Genomic DNA, 20,215 nt, shown 5'->3' on the forward strand with positions numbered 1-20,215 from the left:
GGGGGCGGCCGGGGCCGGGCTAGTAGAGGTCAGCGCTGTTTCTGTGGGGCGGCCGGGCTTTGCCTGGCTCCTCGCGGGCCGGTGGCCGCCGGCCACCACGGCCACCCTCGGGTCGGCAGAGCCCGTCCTCGCTGCCGGCGGGCAGGCTGTCCAGCGTGCTCTCCTTGCTGCCGGCCCCCTGTGCCTGGCCCTGGCGGCGGCGGCGGGGGCAAGCACCCGGGCAGCGTGCCAGGCAGCCGGGGCGGGCCTCGGCGGTGCAGGCGTACATGCCGGCGGGCACGGCCAGCACCATGGCGCAGACGATGACGATGATGTGGATGAGCTTCTCGCGCTGCTCCAGCTGGCTGACGTCGCTGCCCGTGACGAAGACGACGCACTGGCCCTTGCGGGGCGCCTGGTTGCGCACGGCCACGCAGACCTCGTACTTGGTGGCCGGCAGGAGGTCGGTCACCGAGTAGGTGTTGACTCCGGGGCCGATATAGATGGCGTCCTTCTGGACGGCATCGTAGCGGCCCACCAGGAGGGTGTACCAGGTCTCACCTGGCTCTGCTGCCGCTGCTGCTGCCGCGAACCACTCCAGGGTGATGCCGTAGACCGTCTGCTTGGCGATGCGCACCTCCACATGGGCGCCCGGCTCAGCAGGGGCGATGGGGGCCCAGTCTGGAGAGGTGGGGGACGCCCAGGGAGCCCCCACCCGGAGGCTGATGGACACCGAGGCGTTGCCCAAGAAGTTGGCGGCCGTGCAGGTGTAGTTGCCGGCATCGGCTGGCCGCGCCGCTGGGATCAGTAGCTCTGAGCGGACCGTCTCCTCGCTGATGGGCTCGGTGGACACTGCGGGCAGAGGGGATTTGTGTCAGCAGGTGGGGGCCATGCAGGCAAGGAGCCCCCATGCCTTTAGAGTAGCCCCAAGAACACTCCAATATGGGATGGGGGACAGGCAGGTCCTGCCCTGCCCAAGGAAAAAGGAAGAGGAGCAGGGGAGTGTGCCGAATCCTACGGAGCTGGTCAGCAAAGGGCTCTCCAGGCCAGAAGGCAATAAATGCACTGGGACCGAGACTGAGCAGCCCATGTGCCACCTGCCATCGGGGTGCTCAGGGTGAGCCACTGAGGTGCAGGAGGCACAGCGGCACTCTGGCTGCGTGCTCTGTCCCTCTGTTAGGATTGAATACAGAAAAATGTCGTTTTCAAGAGGCTGGGGCCAAAAAGAGGCTTGTGGAGCCAGAGAGTGTTGGGCTGGATGTGAGATGCAGCTCTCAGAACAGTATGAAGCCCCCTGTTGCCTGCCCAAATAATGGTGCGTGGCTGTGGTTAGGAAAAGCTTGTTTGTAATTAATTTAGCCTGTGGCTGTGGGAAGATGCTACAATGCTGCAATTAAAGCAAATATCAGCCCAGGATTAAGGGCTAATGCTGTCTCATTTAGCTCGTTGGCTTATTAGGAACTCACATAACCTGTGTGGTGTCCGTATGTGTTATTAGCTTACCTGATGGAAATAGCAACTTGTCCTGTCGAAGACTCTGAGTAAAAATAAACGTGAAGGAGAGTGTGCAAGAGCCAAGCTGGATGAGGAGGCAGAGGAAAAGGCCTCATATTATGAGGGCCTCAATAAAAAATATAAAGAGGCAAGACTTACGGAGAATGACAACCTCTAATTTGGGTGCCAAACAGGAATGGACACAGAGAGACAAGAGCGCTGCAGGGTTTGTGGTTTGTGTGGGTATTTCTTAAGGAAACATACGGAACTAGTGTAAAACATGTAAGTGTGCGTGCACGCGTACAGACACGTGTACATACAAATCTAGAGTGTATCCGCATATATATGTAGCATATAATATACAGCATAAATATATATGCATGTCTAGATAACCACAAATGTATTATGTATGTATGACTGATGTATTATTAATAGTTCTTACATCATATGTCATGATGAAAGAGCTACTACTAAAAAGCCACACATAAAATAATTGTGTAAAAATGAGGCTGTGCTTCTTTCATCTTTGACTGATGTCCTGCATGAAGCAGCTCTTTTCATGCCGGTCAGACATGCTTAGACACATAGGATGATTAAGATTATTTGGATTATTGTCACCACAATAACTGTGATGCTCTAAAGGGGCTGAGAGCCGGTATGGTGACTGTGATGGCCTGAAGACCTCCATAAGCAGAATAACAGAACATATTTTTTAACAAGGAAGAAAAAGAAAAATCTTTTCTTACCGTTAAACGCCCTTAAAAGTTTGAGAGTGTAAGTCCACCAGACAGCTGGGGAAGGGCTGGCTTGCACAAAGCAGGTCAGGGTGACGTTCAGCCCCACCGGGACTGTTAGGTTGGTGTCAAGGGCTGAAGTCTGGGGCTTCATGCAGCTGTTGAGCTCCACTTCATGAAAAAACTTCCCTGCCCTGAATTTTGGGCTTGAGCAAGTTAAATAGGAATTCATCAGAATAATAGGTGGGCCAACCGACTTGATAAACTGGACAAATCCCCGCAGGCGACAGTCGCAAATCCAGGGGTTGTCATGAAGGGCCAAGACAGCGTTGGAAATAGCTTCTATCTGCCCCTCCACCCTCTGGCTTCTCTGGTAGACGGGCCAATTGTAGAAGACATCCCTGGATATGACAGTAAGCTGATTTGAGGATAGATCTAAATAGGTCAGGTTGGGCAGATAGCGGAGTGCGTGTTCTGGAAGGACATCCAGCCGGTTGTGCTTCAGATCCAAGATTTTCAGAGCCGGGGTGTCTTGAAATACTGTCCATGGCACCGAACTTAATTTGTTTCCTTGCAAGCGCAGCTCCTTCAGTGCCGGCAGATATTCCAGGCTCTTGATGTGCATCACCGTGATGTTGTTAAAGTTGAGCCAGAGATACTCCAAGGCACTAACGTTCTCAAAAGACCCACGAGGCAATTCTGTTAGGTGAGAATTTTCTATTCTAATTTTCCGCATGTCCTGAGGGATGTTTGCAGGGATCTGCCTCAGCAGCGCAGACATGCACAGCAAACTCCTAAGGAGGAAACCAGAAAATTCTCCAGGTCACACACTACATTCATGGTTAACAAACCCATTCCCTATACAGATCTACAAGCACTTAAATAATTATAAGGTATTGTATACAGGATATGCATAAGCCATACATCCACCCTTCAGCTTGGTTTTACACCCATTTTCCCACAAAGACTACAATTAAGTCATAAAAACTGCTACATGTGCAACTACTTATCTCAGAAGAATAAAAGAAGCCTCAGTCCATGCTCAAGCTAGTACTAGTCAAGAATTAGAGGCGGCACACCATGCAGCCACCTCTTCGGTTTTGGAGCTCACAACATCGGCAAATATATACTGTGAATCTCTGAGTTGCTTTGCTGGTGCTACAAGGAGGGTAACGAGCTGTCTTACCTTCCAAAGCTGTCTTGAAAGCAAGAGCATCCTGTGACACAAGATGAAACAGATGGGTTTATCTTGTGGAAGGCCAGAAGAAGAAGAAAAATATGACAAATAGGGTCCATATTCTCCTTTAAGAAAGCACTGTGCAAGGTTTGCACCAAACATGCCAACAGCCTCCAAGAAGCAAATCCTATTAGCTGTAATCTTCCTTGACGCAGAAATAAATCCTGCTGGGGACCCGACCCTAAAGAAGACATGGAGTATGGTTCAGAACCTGTGTCAAAGTGCTAAAAATCACCCCTGGAACCACTCTTGGCATTTATTCTTTAGCTGTGGGGACTCTGACAGACACTTTTATATGGTTGGTAATATGAAGATGGAGCCAAAAGTATTTCTGTTCCCAAGTCCTTGCATGTAGTTAACCAGGCCTATTTACTTCTTTTTTTTTTTTTTTTAAATTTTCAAGGGAGTCTGTCTCAATCTATCTCCCGTATTTTAATGACATTTATCAAGGCAGAAAAACCACAGCAAGGGCCAGACTTTACAGCTGTAATCTGGCAGTGCATAGTGCCATCTTGCAGCCCCCCCAAACCTGCCCACAGCTCTGTGCAGGGTGTACCATTGCATGAGCTGAGCAAGGAACCTGCTCCCCAAACTCAGTTGCTTTGTCACAGAAACATAAGAAGTATGGCCCTGGTTTTTAACTCTGGAACAACATCATTCCCCCCTCCATCTCCATTCTTACATGTTAGTAATGAAAACAGCAACATAGCAGTAGCCAATCTGTGGGCTGCTCTGAGAAAAGCATACTTTTGAAGTGACTCTCTATTGTATAAATATAAAATGCCAGTGCTATTTCAATATTTTGAGTTCTCCGGCTTCCTCTGGAAGACATATGCTGATTGACCCTCAGTCATCTTGAAAAATTCAGCCTAAATAATTCTATGAGAAGGATTTTGGAGTAACCAGATTTTAAATTTTTTTTTAATCCAATCTAGCAGTTTTGGGTTATGATTTCCAAGCAGCACTGCGTTCTCCTGGGGCCATCTAGTGTGTATGGGCTTCATTACAGCCCGCAGAAGGCAGCCTGCCGCTGGAAAAGGGCTTAACCTCACCGCCAGCACATGTGAAGCTGGGTCACAAATCAAGATTAGCCTCAACCTACTTAACCTCTAACCTACGGGACCAGGATAGAAAAATATTTATAGTGTGAGGGCTTAGATCTATACATGGCTGCCAGGGCGTGCGCAATAGCATAGACACTGTAAGCCTATAGATGATGTAGGATTGATTCTGCAGCTTTTAAATCGGCAGGCTCTTTGATTTCAAGGGGAATCGGCAAAATGAACTGGTGGGGAAACTGCTGGGGATTGTTGCAGTGCTTTGTGATGGCCTCCCGTGGACAAGCAGCAGGCCATGAGTGGTGGGCCTGCTGGGCTGCTGTTGCTCACTATGCCCAGAGTCTAACTATGAGGGTATGGCATTTTTAAGATGAAATATTCCTTATCTGTCTATGGTGCAGTACTTGATATTTCAACATTTTATGTCATTCTACATTTTAACATGTTGGTAAGCCATGAGTGAAGGAGAAAGGCTGCAGATGCAGCAGCTATAGATCCCCCACCCGACTGCAGTGTGCAGCATTAGAGGTGATGCCCATGACGCGAGAAATGGCTGAATCCATCCAGGTCATTGCCTTGTCCAGTCATGCTGGTCAGGTATTCATGAGGTGATGGAGATGCCCATCAGTGCATGGAGTTGACAAGGGAAATGCACTAGAAAACTATCCACTTTGTGCACCGCACACATGCCACCGGAGAGGCTGCTGGGTCAGGGACAGCTCGGTTGTCTCCAGCATTGGGCAGATCAGCAGGAGAGATTCACCGCTTCTAAAGCCCAACCTTGCAAAAAACTCCTTTGCTTGCAGGGAAGGCACCTCCTTTTCCACCTTATATCCCTCCTCAGGGATATCCACCTTATATTTAAAGTATGTGGCAGCTACCATACTTTTTTAAAAAAAATCTTTCATTAAAAGCTCTATTTATTAACAAATTTATATAGAGAGTAAAAACTCTTGGTGGTTCCCCCCATGTACATCTTTGGGCACAGTAATAGGTGCATAATAATGTCCAATGGCCTGGGATGCAGCAAGTAAAATTTCATCTAGGCTTCTCTGCTAGAAAGAAATACATTAATTTAAATAAATGAGTTGATTAACAGAAAAAGAATTATAGTTGTTTTCTTTCTCATGTGAGCTCTCCTCCCAGTCCCACCTATCTTCTACAGGGCCAGAAAATGGCCTTTTAAAGAGTGGTGTCAGTCAGTACCCTGGGCCAATGCTCTGGCTGTTTTCAGGCTGATATGTATTTGCTGCTTGAGAGGACATTTCTCTAAATATTCCCAAACCCCAACTGCAACTCAAAAGGTCCAGTATTAACCTGAGAAACTCGTAGTGAATTACTTACCAAAAACCACATGAATTAGTAGGTAGAGAGTCAATCCACTCTCTAGGGTAGCAGGGGGGAAGAAAAGAAAGGAAAAAAAGCAAAAAAAATCCCCCAAACTGTGTTAGCTGCAGCCATTATGTTCCCTACTGGAGTGGGATTTTGTTGCCTTTTTAATTCAGCCCAGTTTATGCCTGCCTGTAAATTTAATGGTCACTTTTGTGACAGCAGATGTCCACTCAGTTCAGCTCCTCTTTAATGTCATGTGGCATCCTGGCCAAAGCCAAAATGCAGAACAAGCTGTCTAAAACCCAAGCTGTCAAAATAAATCTCCATAGAGACATTGTCTGCTAATCTATGGGAAGTGGAGTTTAAGAGACTGTGCTTATTGCCAAAGCAAACACCAAAAGGACGCCCACTGCGTGTTCCCAGCGATGGCAAGGGAGTCAAACTCCATCTTGGAATGACAGACACACACAGGTCTGTAAGAAATGAAGTCCGGGATGATGCTTTGCAATTGCAGTCCCTCTGCCAGGGCTATCAACGTTATAAATCCCTGCTGGGGAGGCCATACGAGGTGAAGGCTGCAGTTGGGCATTTCAGATACGGCGCATGTAACACCAAATGGTACAGGCTTGAAAAAGCAGCTTTGAACAAAGGGGAAGGTGACGTGAAAAAAGGTAAATAAGACTTTTCTTTCACAAACTTCCAACAACAGCAGCTGTACAAGCTTGCAGGTCTTTCCTCAATTTCTTTGGAGCACCCCAACGCCCCTGGCAGGGTCCCCTTGGGCACCACAACTTCAACTCCACTACAGCAAATCCCATAGAGAGCTGGCAAAGGGGCACCGCAGGGCAGGAGCAGAGTCTGTCTCCCACATCAAAACCAGGGGCCAAGGGCCAATGTGCTCCAGTGGGGTGCGACTGCAGCAGCCCCATGTCACCTCCAGCAGCCCTACCCCTCCGGAAACACAGGCACCACTCCAAGGCTCGCTGCCACCTCTGAGATGCTCCTAGTCCTGCCCTCTGGGGTGTACATGCTTATTCCTCATCAGCTTGAAGCTTTACTGGCAATTGCTACATTATTTCTTTTTAATTCTGAGTAATAGGACAGTAAAGTGGGGGCTAATTCTTTTGCTCTGTTTTGGACAACAATTCTACTCATGGACTTTAAAGCTGGAGAAGTTCCCACTAAAGCACAGTACTGTAGCACCGAGTGTTGATTAAACACATCCTGAAACTTTTCAGACATTCCCAGAACACTCTGACATTGAAGGACTTTGATAGCAGCTTCTTCAGGAGCTTTTTAACCTTTAGATTTTATTTTACTATTGGAATACTTTCAAAGTCATTCTTCAATGCCCATTCACATTTGAAAATACCTTGAAAAATGTTTTACTGTCCTTCTTGATACTTTTGTATTCTTCTGGGTTTTTCCACAATTCATATATACGCACATGCACATTTGTGTGTCCTACACTTTTTAATCATTTAAAGATGTTTTAACCTATTCTTTCTGGGCACACAGAAATAAATGTGAAAGTGACTACACTTAATGCAATTATAGCCTTCCAACACGTTTGATTTCCACATTGTGGAAATAAGGTGTTTGTCAGCCTGAACATTATTTTGCATTTGTGGCATTTTTATACATATGTGGCATTAAAAAAATTGCAGAGTCAGTATTAGCCTTTGTCTGGATCTACTTACCAGAGTTGTACACTTTTTAAGATGCTTGAAAAAACATGTTTCAAAGCTTCAACATGTTTTTTTTATATTTCTTCTTCACTTCAACTACTTGGAGTACTCCCTTTTAATTACTTTGGGCACATTATTTCATTTCTATTCTGCTCAGTTCCTTCATTTTGGTAGCTGCTTTTCACCAGATCCTTGTAAGAAAAAGAAATAATAACAACTTTTCAGTGCAGTTCAGAGCTATCTGGATTGATTTTAAAAACACTATTACCTTCTTTTTGAAAGTCATACTTAACTTTTTCAATTTTAAACTAATCTGATTTCCAAAATAAGTATAAAAAGCTGCTGTGGAAGGGGGAGCTTGACTTTGTTATATATCCCATGACATGCCCATTAAGGAGTCACTCATACTGCTCCCCAAAGCACTCAGCCCAGGCCACTGGCACAACCTCCTGCGTAAAGCAGGTGTGAAATTACTTTATTCCTAAGTATTCCTGAAGTAGTCCAACACTCATTCAAGAATGAATTTTAAAATGGTTTAATAGTAAAAGTAGGGAACATTGTACTCCAAGAGATTGCAAAATACATTGCTTGATGGTGCCAAAATATTTGAAATAGACCCCAAAAAGCAACAGATTAGTCAAAACCTGACAAAAAGAGATTAGTAACAGTGGAAATACTTTCTAGGGAAAAAGAAAACCAAACATTACAAAGTGTCAAAAAAAAATTTAAAATGCTACTAATGCAGTAATTCCAAAAGCTATTCAGGTTTTGATTTCATTTTCTACACCCCATGTTTGCCCAAAGTCTGACTTTAACCAAGTAAGAAATTGCTTCCAGGGATAAATATTCTCCTTGCCTGAACTCTGAGCCAGCTCCTTTCACATGTCTTATGACCAGAGTCTGCCCGAGTTAACCCTGCTGAAACTAGGTGCCTAACACCCCTTCGGTTAAAACAACAAGAAAAATCCAGCATGGTATTTATCTGCTTCTTTACATGCCTCATACCACTGAAAAACCTGACCCAGAGACTTGAAAGTCACATTCAGAAGAAAATCAGTTTAATGGTTTGAAATTTCACCAGCAGCTTAGCAAGTACAGGGTTTCTCTTCTGACTGACACTAGATGACACAAAGCTTATGCAAGTTTCTATCTATTGCCTATTTTGTGTGAACCATCAGTGCAATAGAGAGAGAGGCCTGTTTTGGAGCAGCAGCTGTTGAGACACTAAATGGTGATGTCTCACCTACGAGACAGTGAGAACAACCATAGGAAACAGAAAAGAAAAATCATGTTTCTTCTACTTGGGATCCCTATTTATTCAAAGTGCAAAAAATACCCAGTAGAGTCCATAAAACTCAACACATCCACAGTGAATGTCACAGTGTGGCCTCTCCATCCTACCCTCCCCACAAGCACAGAGCAACAGCACAGGCCCAGCCACTGCCTTTTCCATTGCCAACTCACAGCCCATGGGGCAGAGCACGCACCGATGGAGCAGGTGAGAGCTGCTCCTCACCAGGGCTGGATGTGACCAAGTACCCAGCTCATGCCTCCAGGCAGCCAGAGGGTAAATACTTCCCCTTCCCAGTCAGCTCCTGAAAACCAGACTTACGGGAAAGTCCTTGGGCAGTTGGTCCACTCTGTTCACTGCAGAAGAGCCTTGATTCTTCAGGGCTAGCTTATCCATCCAGGGCCATGTCATTTCTGCACAGCGCAGTGATACTGCTGCAGATGTTGGAAGGAATCAGGCTCAATAATACAGCAATCCCTGTAATTCATCCCATATTGGAAGACTGGTTTTGTTCTACCTTGGAGAGAGACTCTAAAAATCATCCTGGGAAATGCAACTGTATAAATAAGTAATAGTTCTATTACATACTACATATTTCATCAATTAATTCTTTGTATTAAAATACATAATTTTGCAAAATGTTATTTGTAAACCTAAAAATCTATGCAGTCCAGTGATAGAAGTAGCATGCATTCTTTTATACAAGGATTGACAAATTCTCCCAATACTCTTTCTCATTAATGTAAGGAATACAGGGAGTCCTATCAGAAACTATTGTCATGTATACCCAGTTGCTATTATTTATGTTGAGATCAAATGACTTGTTTTTTCCATCAGGCCAAGTAATCTGACATAACTGAAACTTTCTGTACAAGGAAGACTTGCAAAATCCATACAGGTTTCCATTCCAACCAGAGAATTTTGCTAACCCACGCTGTATGTACATGCCAGAATGTGAGTAGAGATCCTTCCAATACATTTAGAAATACACGTTTCAAAACAATTCAGCAAGGTTTATCAGTTATCATTTCAACTTGGCTGGAACCCTCCCATTCAACATTTGGCAGAACATATATAATTTTCTTCATGAAGAGTATTTATTACAAAGCGAAAAACACTATATACAGCATTACTACATGAGGGACTGGAGTGGAAAATTATACAGCTGGGAATTGCCTTGTGATAAGCACTCAGATCCAAATTCCAGTGGAGCTGCAGGACTTAAATACTTGATTAGCTCACCCTGGATATGAAAGTACATTTAGATGAATATTAGGGGTTTTTCAGGGTTCTTAAACTTGTAAATGTTTGAAACCTGAAAGTCCACACTGAGCCTCTGCTGCCACTGATGCCGTGGTATGGCTGATGTGTGCCTGGCCAGGGGTCTACCACCGTATCACATACCCCTGCTCTGCATGGAGCAAGGCATTTTCATGACCAAACAGCAAGTGTGTGGTTCAGCCCTCTGGTCTTCACCACCAGTTCTGTCAGGAGAGCCGGCAGCAATGACAGGGCTGGTCTGAGAGATTTTTGCAGAACTGTCTAATGTGGGCTTTTCAGTATGGTTACAAAGCACTACAACACCACACACGATTTGCAGAGTGGGATATTATATGATTTTTAACTAGCACAGCTGATCTACAACATACTCTACTAATTACAATACAGCTAGAAAATGTCAGCTAGGCCTGATACTGAAAGATCTGCTTGGTACTGTTGTTTTAAGAAAATCTTAAGAATAGTGTTCAGGGGCAAAATGCAATCACAAAATGCTCTCTATTATGTATTTTTAGGAGTGGATTGGGGTTTGTCTCTTGATTTCTATCTCCTTTGCACATTTCTCTGAATTCAGAGCAGAGAGCTCTTGTTATGTTGGACATACTAGAAAGGTTTGCTGTACATCAACTTTTAGTGATCTATTAAGTATCAAGCTGCATGTTTCATGCAAACATGGGAGATGTGAGAGGTGAGACTTTCAATCTTCACCTTTATAGCTATTTATATTAAAATTACTAAACGCTCCCCTGTTTGTCAACCAAAAGAACATCAAAAGAGCTGAGAATGAAATACTTAGCATATTGCAGAGCAGATACTAAATAACACCAAGCAGAGCGCACTCAGGAATGTTGCTTAATGTCCTCACACTCAGTGTGTATGCTTCATTTTACGAAAATAAAAGTGGTCCATGAGAATGAGGCAAATATCATAGAAGCTTTTGACTGGTACAAAACAGCAAACCCCATGTGGGATTAGCACATGTTTCTGTAAAGTCTGGGCACCATTTACACTCTTGCATCCTTCTCCAGAACATGTAGGAGACAGCAGCACTGACAGGGGGGCCTGCAGGGCTGGAGCAGAGAGTTGTACATACAGCCATGTGCTTTCCACCTCACGAGCTGACCATCAGCCGGTTACTATCAGCAAAAGTATTCGTTAGGTTGGCCCTCTATCTTTGGTATTGCTTCTGAGTCCACGCTGGATCGGGCAGACAGCAGCCTGTTTGACTCATCAGGGGTATGTCTAGTCAAGTATTCCCCTTCCACACCTTTCGCCTTGGCCCCAGGAGACAGGCTTTCAAAGGTGACATAGGACTCCTGAATTTCCTTGGGTTTCCTCACAAAGCATTTTTTGCAGCGCCTTTTCAGCGCTCCACAGCAGACCACCAGTGTGAGAGGAACAGCAATGACACAGGCCACGCTGATGACAACCACATTGATGAGCTTCTGGGTGCCTCCCGCACTGGCAACTTCATCAGTAGAAAATATGATGCATTGCTCCTTCCTGGGGATCAGCCCTTTCACACAGACACACACAATGTATTTGGTCTTTGGCAGCAGCCCATAAATGGTGACCTTGGTCTTCCCTGGCTCCACGTTGATCCGCCGCATGTCTCTCTCTCCAAAGATGGCGTAGAGGACACTGAACACTGTCGTGTTCTTTGCCAGAGGTGCCTTCCAGGCCAAGGTGATACTCTGATCGCTGTCTCCTATCACCCTGACGGACCTCACAATTCGCTCTGGCTCCTGCTGACCAGTAGGAGGGCTCACCAGCAGGTTTCCGGGGTTGCTATCTTGGGCCACATCTGGGAGGAGGCCCTCTCCAGTGCCCACTCCAGCCCCCAGGGTAGGCATGGTGGAGGTGGTGATAACGTACCTTGCCACTAGCTTGTCATTGTAGGCAGCTGCCTCCATCCCACTCGCCTTCCCGCTCCATGTGCCTTTGGCGTTAGTGTTGGGGTCATCTGTGCTTTCTGAGTCCGTGATGATGAGAGATATGAACGCCTCTGTTGCCCCCAGAAAATTCTTTGCCTTACAGATGTACTCTCCAGAGTCAAGATAAGAGACTACAGGCAGGCCCAGAATAGACCAGCTCATCCCATCACTGGAAATCTCTTGGTGAACTGCAGGAAAGGAAAAATGTAAAATAAACAGTCAATAATAAATAGAATTAAGAACATGTTTTGTAAAATATTAAGATTAAATCAGCCAAATGTTTGCTCAGCACAGTAGACATAATTTCTTTTTTGTCACCAAGGACGTCACAAAATCAAAGTAAATCCAGGAAAAGGACACAAATGCTAAACTTGGGTTATGTTAGGATTTACACTGCTTCAGACTGAATATATGTGAAATTTTTGATGCTATTTCCTCCCAATTCACATACAGGTTGAAAACGAAACAGGAAAGGTTCTTCCATTTAAAACAAACAAACAAACCAAAAAAAGCTTAGAAGCGCTTATGTAGGTAAAATACTTAAAAGAGTGGAAGGAGTAGGCAGTAACACAACCTAGTTGAACATTCTATGTGGTCCTCTGAGTAACAGAAAATACAAACAGCAGAGATTATCTTCTAAAAACCATATATGGACTAGTCTAGAGGATATGGAGAAAAATAGCTGAAAAATAATATCCCTTTTACTGCTAAATTAGTGCAGGGTTTTATATTGAGCCAAACACAGGGAAATTTTGATCACTTAGCACTGAACGGTATGAACACAGCTGAGTGTTGATTTTCTCACTTGGTTTACCAACAGGCTAAAACTAGCTTCTTTTTTTTTTTTTTTTCTTTTTTCTGTTTGTGCAGAAAATAAGAGCTGAGATCATGCAGAAGGGTAAAGCACCTTCTTCATTGTTTTACCAGCCTCCTTAGGATGAGCATGTACTATCTCTGCCCTCTCCCACTTTAAAGGTAAACCAGGGAGATGTCTGAAAGGCAAAGGTAAGACAAGATGCAAACTTCTCCCAAGCCCTCATGGGGTCAGAATCCAGCCTTGGCAACCAGGGTACATTTCAAAGGTGGGGAGTTACACTGGCAGCAGAAGTTACTTTGTCAGTTTAATTATTTACTGAACGGGTATATTAAAAACATAAAACTACCGGTCTTCCTGTGGCACTTCCCCATACATACAGGCTGTGGGCTGTTTCTCACTCCTTTCAATTTCTAACATTTCAAACAGTCATATTATAGCATTGGCAGAGAAGCTGCCATTGCTGAGAAATAATGTATATTTTCAGCCAACTTTATTGAAAGGTGCTAAAGTCTGATTTAAGGGCACAAAATACATCATTCTCAGTTGCAGCTCAAAGTAAATGCAACATACGCTTTTGGGAAAGCATTCTGTTTTACTTTTTGTTGTGGTTCTTTTTCAAGTGTAGGAGGGATGTTTGCAGCGCAATGGGTAGACATGATGATTATAAGGACTGGCTCTGCTACATCCTGCACGCCATGCACAACAGAGCAATGACTTGTGCAGATCCCCAAAAAAGGATATTTATTACAAGTGGTTCTGTTGCTGTGAAAGAAAAATGCTCTCTCCCCTGTTTCTAGGCACTGAGGAGCCCAGTAACCCTTTGAAGATCAGCCCCCGTACTTAGTGATTTCTCTGCTGAGTTTAGACCCTCTATGTCAGGGCCATATGGGAGACAGTAGCATTAGAGGCGGCTGGAGGGATGTAGGTTCAGGTTCTGATCTAAATCCTGTAGGGCAAAAAGCTAAGGATGACTGCCTCAAGTGCAGCAAAGGTTTCTTCCCTAAATTCCAAAAATGTTCAAGGGCCAACATGGCAAGTTTGAGTCCAATTATTCTTGTGAATCAAAATGAAAACATGATCCATCACAAGAACAGCAGTTGAAGGCTTCCCCCACAAGAGGGGTGAGCACAGAAGAGGAACCTGGTCAGCATTTCTCCCACATTTTCCCCCCCCAAGAAATCTTGTCAGAAATGAACCTTCAGAAATTAGTTAGTTCTTGGAAGCATTGTCACTGAAGTATTGTATCCTTCAGCACTTCAGTGGCTCTTCTCTCTTTTAATATATCAGTAAAGTTGCATGTTTTCAATCTTTTCTTTCTTTGCTACAGCAGATTTGAATCCCAGTGGAATTCATGTCAGACATCTCTCTGCCAGACATGTTTACTAACTGATTAATAGTAGCTTATCATTACTCTCAGAGACCCATAAAATAATTCAGTGGGAAGCCTTTTCAGTGACTGAATAACTAAATAACCAGCCTCTTGCTACAGCTGGACATATTTCATTTCTTCAGCTCTAACAGATTTGTGGAAAGTTGCTTCATTCATCTCAGCACCACCACCATTGTTATGAAACAAAACAAAACCAGTTTTTTATACATGATAGTATACATTTATCTGATTAGATTTACATCAACATGTAAATAATTTTATAGTCTACAGAAAATTACAATGCTATAGTGAATTACACATGCTACTATTGTGGATTAGAGTGCATCTTATTTTTGCACTGCTTTCTTTTTTTGGGTCTTTTATCAGTGGGAAGGATCTATTGCCATAGAAGCTTCCATTTGCTGTACAGTCTGTAGAAAATAAAGGTGCAGGTCTCCTTCATCCATTCCCTCTGTACGAGAAAAGCTTAAACCAAACTCACCTGTGCCGTTCAGCTGAGCACCATCAGCTCTTCTCCAGCTGAGCTCAGGAATGGGCACCCCGGTTGTCCCACATCGCAGTAGCACAGTGCTGCCCAGGATGGTCTTCACTTTGGCCACGGATGTATGTACAACAGGGCTTTGACACTTCCTTAGCTCAACTTGGCTGAAGAAGACTCCTGCAAGGCTCCGGGGGGTGAAGCACTTCAGCCTGGGCTCAATGAATGCTATGTTAGGAGACTGGAAATTTAGGAAATGGACCATTTCATACAGACTGCAGTCACATACCCAAGGATTGTCTTGCAAGCCTGTCAAAATAAATCAGAGCACTAAGTCACTCCAACAGCACATTCTGTTTCTGCTATTTTTGTTTGTCTTTTTCAGGAGGACAAACTGTGACAGGCTCTTAATCTACCCAGCAAGGATTGCCTGTGCATACGCAGGGGTATGCAGGGGGTGGTGGTGTCCCAACAGCCCCTTGCTGCTGTTGGCTGAGCTTGACAGATCCCACAGTTGCTAGTTAGCAGAAAGGAATAAATATGGCTTGCTAAGGTATCTCAAAATCTGGAGCCGAAATCATATTCATTAAATTCACAGCAGGATTATTCATATAATGAAAACATCACTATTTATGCATGTAAAGAAGCAAAACAAGTAGTTATTATAAACACATTTGGTTCCAGGATGGAAAAAACAAGTAGCCATAGGAGAAGGTTGGTTTGTTTTGGGGTGTGGATTTTTTTGGTGTGAAGAGACTATGCAGTCTCTTCCTTAGACAGGCTAGGAAATTCTTCTCACTGGAGGTTATTAAAATACTAGACAGATTATCAGGCCAACTGTCAAGACTGCAATAGGTAGGTGATCCTACCTGACTGTAAGAGTTCTCTTTCCGCCTTGTTATTCTAAGGCATTTTTCCATTATTTTAGTAATTAGTTGTTTCACCTGAAAAGCTAATTTACACTGCATAAGATGAAAGAACTGTTTTAAGGAGTAAACTGAAGAATATACATGTTATGGTATGTAAAACAACACAAATAGACAACAATTGCATTAAGAATATACACATAGAAATGGGTATATTGAAGAATGCACTCCTGCTTCAGAGTCCCAGAATGTTTCTCTTTTTTCTGCTCTCACAGTGTGTGCTCATTGAATTCAAATTCTGAAAAAACGAGACATTACTCTATTAAAAATAGACCTGTGAAGATGGTACTGAAAAAGCAAAATAGAAACTAGGGCAATGCAGGAACAGAAGTTACTGCATTCTGATTAAATCTGTGTCATCCTTCTTACAGATATTCACATTCACCTGTCCTGTGGACAGTTTATGGTCTCTAACAACTTTAGCTACCAGAATTGGCACCGGGGATTTTTATACACCTAACCCCAGGAATGCACTTGAAGCCTGAGGCAGGAGCACGGTGTTCCACGCCTCCTGCCTGCCACAGGAGTGAGCTCTGCTCCCTCCAAGGGGGCTTCACCTCCTCTTTTCCGCGAGAACATGGCTCAGGGCTGGCATCTCCCTGAAAGTAGAGAGTACTAATACTCCCTCAACTCCTAGCAGGAGGAAACAACAGCTGCCTACCCTAGGGTGCCCGCTCTTCCTGGCCACTGGCACACTGCAGCAGTAGTCATGCAAGCAGCAGCTTTCCAGCAAGAACAAGTTTTGACACAAGCACAGAGGGTGCACCACAAGGCTCCATGATGATCAAGGAGCTGCTCAAATTTGCTCAACAGAAACACAGGGTCAATTAAAAGCCCCTGAGGTCTCAAATAAACTGTTTTAAAGGCTGCTGAAAAATCTCTTGCTGATACCATTGCATACCATCCTAACCAGGCTTGGAAGGGGTCTGAAAGTGGTGGACCTTGGTGGGAGAGCATTCATTAAAAATTAATGCATTAAAGTTAAGGGGATTATAAAGAATGAAAGTTCGGAGCTTAACTTCGCCATTTTATGGCATTTTTGCTAGCAGCTTACTTCTGATTTCATGCACTAGATAAGAATTTATTCCAGATTCCCTGACAGGTGCCCCAGCCCCGAGTGATGTCATGGCACCCCCAAAGTCCCAGTGAGCCCTTTCCTGCCCCGTACGGCACAGTGCTGTGGGCTCACGTGGGCAACCCTCATGTGTGAAAGCTTACAGCCCTGGCACAGACTATCAGCCAGCAAGCTACAGCTACAAGTACTTCTTGAAGTAGTCTACAAGCAAGGGCTCTGAAAAGGAGTCGCAATGATGCACTGTAGACAAAAGAAGGGACTGGGTTGACTCTTTATTATTCATGGATTTTTTTATACCTCCATGAGAAAGAGTCATGGGCAGAGTGAAATAGAAATGTGCAGCTGTGTTCTCCCATTCTGCTCCTGCGAGGGACATGTGTTTCATACACCTGGTCCCTATGGGTGTCAGCAGGATAGGATCTAGGAGCTGAAGTGTCTATACATTACTGTATTAATCTTAGGATTATACTCATTTCCCTACATTAATTTTTTAGAATCCTGGCACAAGCAACCTGTGCACAGCTGGCTACGTAAACACCCAGGTTGGCCACAAGCATCAAGGCATGATCTGTTCTTCTCGATAAAATACTCTCCTAATCTATATTGAATGGAATAACATTTTTACATGTAACTTGACTCTAAAAATTAAATAAAGAAAAGAGTATGATTTAAGTAGTGTCTTGTCATGCCACAAATGAAATGGGCAATCCCAAAGAGCCAGCTTTGACTTAAAGAACATGATACCACATCTGGCAAAATAAGATGACAAAACACCTGCTCCTCTCCTGATGCTAATGAAACCTTATCTACTAAGGACATTAAAGCTTTGTAGGTGGTAATTTGAATCTTTTTAAAGTCACGTGTCTCTTTCCACTGCAATCTGGTTTTAAAAACTTTACCACCCTAAATTTATCCAGAGAACAAAGAGCAGTGGGTACTTTCCAGAGTAAGAGAAAACCTGCAACATCTCTGATGAGATTATCAGTGAGTGCCTGAACTCACATCCGTGGCTGTTGAGGCAGTACACACAGATGCACACACCCCGCAGATCAAACACAGTCAGTGGAGCTGGGTCAGCTCACAGCAAGTGAAGACAGCAGATGGCAACAACTCTGTACCATCATCAACCTGCTGTGGATTTGAACCAGTGCACGATGGCTAAAAGGCTGAGTAGTAATCCCCTGAACTAGAAAATGTGCTCGAACCCTCATCTGGGGATACTGCAACTGAGAGGATTCGAGACAGTCATCTGTTAATATGACTTCTGACACCAAAATGGACAACTGTCCAAAAGCCATACTTCAGAGGAGCCCAGAATTGTCACACAAAAAAAAGTGGATTCCTGTAACTTTATAGCTGCCCTTGAAGCTACCCTATTTTGGTGACTTCAGGGAGACTAGGATTTAATTCTCGGTGAACAGATAAACAAGACTCTGGAAAGACACAAACTGGCAGTCCTGACCTAGATTTTATGCTCAGTGATGGCTTTATTCCTCTTTAATTTGAACCTAATAAATATCCATCTTTTTATTTAATGCTGCTTAAAATGGATCAATTCCATAATAACTGCTATTAGAAAAGAGCACATGAATGATGTGGAGCTCTAACCTTATTTATATTTCTGTCATAAATGGCAGTATCAATAAATAAAAAGGGCTTGAGCAAGAGTGACTGTTTTTGTGTTAAAAGATTCAAGCAGGTGATGAAGTTTATGGTATAATAAGCTGGGTGTGGGGAGCCTGAGGTGAGTTTGTTAATATGTAAATGAATTTGGACACTTTATATGAGATATTAAATTGTACACAGCAGTGTACTTGCTGTGGTAACCACAGTGGGTGAAAACGCTGCAATAAGATGCAGAGCCCTTGACATTTGTACCCCCTGCAAAATGGCAGGCGCTTCTCTTACCTAGGATGATCTTGGAGTTATCGTTGGGGAAGTAAGGGACGGCCTGGAGGTTGGCCCAGGTGGCAATAAGAGCCTGAGGAAGAGTCATCAGTTTATTGCTAGACAGATCCAGGTATGTGATATTCTTGACATAACGAGCAGCATCCGGAGGGATTGAGGTAAGTTCGTTGTTGTGTAAATCCAGAAGCCTTAGCTGTGGCATGTCAGCCAGGGTTTCCCAGGGGAATGATATTAAGTCGTTCCCATCCAGCCTCAGCTCCTGCAAGCGACGAAGGCCCTTGAAGGTGATCCCACTGAGGCTGGCCAGGGAGTTATAGGGCATCCAGAGGTATTCCAGGTTGTGGAGCCCGTGGAAAGCCTCTCCGGGCACCCTGCGGATGGCTGTCTTTTCTATCCGAAGCTTGGACGTATCGACAGGGATGTTCACAGGAGTGAGAGTCATCTCCGGGTCATTGCACAACACTGTCCTGGTGGGGAAACACAAACACAGATGTGACTTTCTTGTACTTTGAAAAGGTTTTGAAATTTTCTTTTAATGCAAGATTTCAATCTGCTTTTCTTTTTTTCACAAGCTTTCTTCTAGTCATGTCTGTCTTACTGCCAATCTCTACATTATCACCATAAGTACATCAACTTGCAGTAATTCACATATATCTTTTGACTGCAGAGATTCCAGTGTTGTGCCTCTCCTGGAGTGGTGTGAGTCTGAATCTTGCCCATACAGTGCTCCTGCTTTTTTTCTTTTTTCAGTTTTTTTTTAGAGTACTTATGATAGACAGTGGTGACAATATTCATGCACAACAGAGGATTCTAGTGCATGTTAAAACTAAAGGATCCATAAATTGAACAACAAAAGGCATACGAAAAGAAACTTAACCGACATGGGATGGCAGCAAGTAATACAGACTAAACACAGCACAGGATCTTTGGTTTGTGAAATGAGGATAAGAGTCAGCTAACAACTCACTGGAAATACACTACAACAAGCTCTGCTTTACTATGAAAAAATCTGGAAGGTGTGTACAGTTGGTAGCAGTCACTGCACCACAAGCATGTATAGTTAAGAGAGTGAAAGTGAGAAAATTAACTCTTTGGAAAATGCTATACTAAAAGCAAGGCAGATTTATGTGTCTTAATTGTTCCTTCCCATTTCTAATCCCTAGAGGTCAAATCATGAAAACTCTATGCTGCATTTTCACAGCCTTCAAACAAAAACTTATGACTTTGACTCTGTGAAGATGTGGGGATGCCGAAAGCCATAAGGAGTGGAGACAAAATAGGTCTCTCAGACTGCACTTCAATATGCCTATCAGCAAGGAGAGAATTAACAAAATACAAAGCCACCTTGCAAAAGGTAACAGGTTAGCTAGGCATGTCCCACTCCACATGCCATACAAGATACCGCAAGAAATGTAACGTGATCAGTCGAGTAACATTTTCTTGTCACACTGCCTGGCTGATAAACAGAATATTACAAAGCTGCCAAAAGCAGATTGGTTTGGGCTGAAAGCAATTACTCCTCTACTATCAACAAAAACAAATAACATTGCTGAACTGCTCACACAAGTTTCCCAGAGTTAAACATTATTTGAGCCT

At 43.9% G+C, this 20,215-nt stretch overlaps 2 protein-coding genes across 2 annotated transcripts; both read right to left on the reverse strand.

Annotated features, from left to right (window-relative positions):
- Window positions 1–19: 19 nt before the first annotated feature.
- On the reverse strand, window positions 20–3,638 carry LRIT2 (leucine-rich repeat, immunoglobulin-like and transmembrane domains 2). The gene is made up of 3 exons (XM_014940408.1): window positions 3,394–3,638; window positions 2,220–3,001; window positions 20–831 (listed from the first exon to the last, which is right to left on the reverse strand). Exons 1-3 carry the CDS (start codon window positions 3,636–3,638, stop codon window positions 20–22), a joined length of 1,839 nt encoding a protein of 612 aa, XP_014795894.1.
- A 4,601-nt stretch (window positions 3,639–8,239) lies between these two features.
- On the reverse strand, window positions 8,240–18,889 carry LRIT1 (leucine-rich repeat, immunoglobulin-like and transmembrane domains 1). The gene is made up of 3 exons (XM_014940399.1): window positions 18,620–18,889; window positions 14,714–15,019; window positions 8,240–12,213 (listed from the first exon to the last, which is right to left on the reverse strand). The coding sequence occupies exons 1-3, from the start codon at window positions 18,819–18,821 to the stop codon at window positions 11,231–11,233; spliced, it is 1,491 nt and encodes a 496-aa protein (XP_014795885.1). The 5' UTR covers window positions 18,822–18,889; the 3' UTR covers window positions 8,240–11,230.
- Between the last annotated feature and the right edge of the window lie 1,326 nt (window positions 18,890–20,215).

The sequence above is a fragment of the Calidris pugnax genome, unplaced genomic scaffold, assembly GCF_001431845.1.
Source record: "Calidris pugnax isolate Ruff unplaced genomic scaffold, ASM143184v1 scaffold39, whole genome shotgun sequence".
NCBI classification, from domain to species: Eukaryota; Metazoa; Chordata; class Aves; order Charadriiformes; family Scolopacidae; genus Calidris; species Calidris pugnax.

What these genes read in the sequence shown, in the direction of transcription:
- LRIT2 (XM_014940408.1), bottom strand. Translation starts at nt 3,638, where the DNA reads ATGTCTTCTTTAGGGTCGGGTCCCCAGCAGGATTTATTTCTGCGTCAA. An exon ending in TTTCAAGACAGCTTTGGAAG is followed by an intron (nt 3,002 to 3,393) that starts GTAAGACAGCTC and finishes TTTCCTCCTTAG; the next exon opens with GAGTTTGCTGTGCATGTCTG. An exon ending in ACTTTTAAGGGCGTTTAACG is followed by an intron (nt 832 to 2,219) that starts GTAAGAAAAGAT and finishes CTCTGCCCGCAG; the next exon opens with TGTCCACCGAGCCCATCAGC.
- LRIT1 (XM_014940399.1), bottom strand. Translation starts at nt 18,821, where the DNA reads ATGCCACAGCTAAGGCTTCTGGATTTACACAACAACGAACTTACCTCA. An exon ending in TAACTCCAAGATCATCCTAG is followed by an intron (nt 15,020 to 18,619) that starts GTAAGAGAAGCG and finishes TTATTTTGACAG; the next exon opens with GCTTGCAAGACAATCCTTGG. An exon ending in TGCTCAGCTGAACGGCACAG is followed by an intron (nt 12,214 to 14,713) that starts GTGAGTTTGGTT and finishes CCTTTCCTGCAG; the next exon opens with TTCACCAAGAGATTTCCAGT.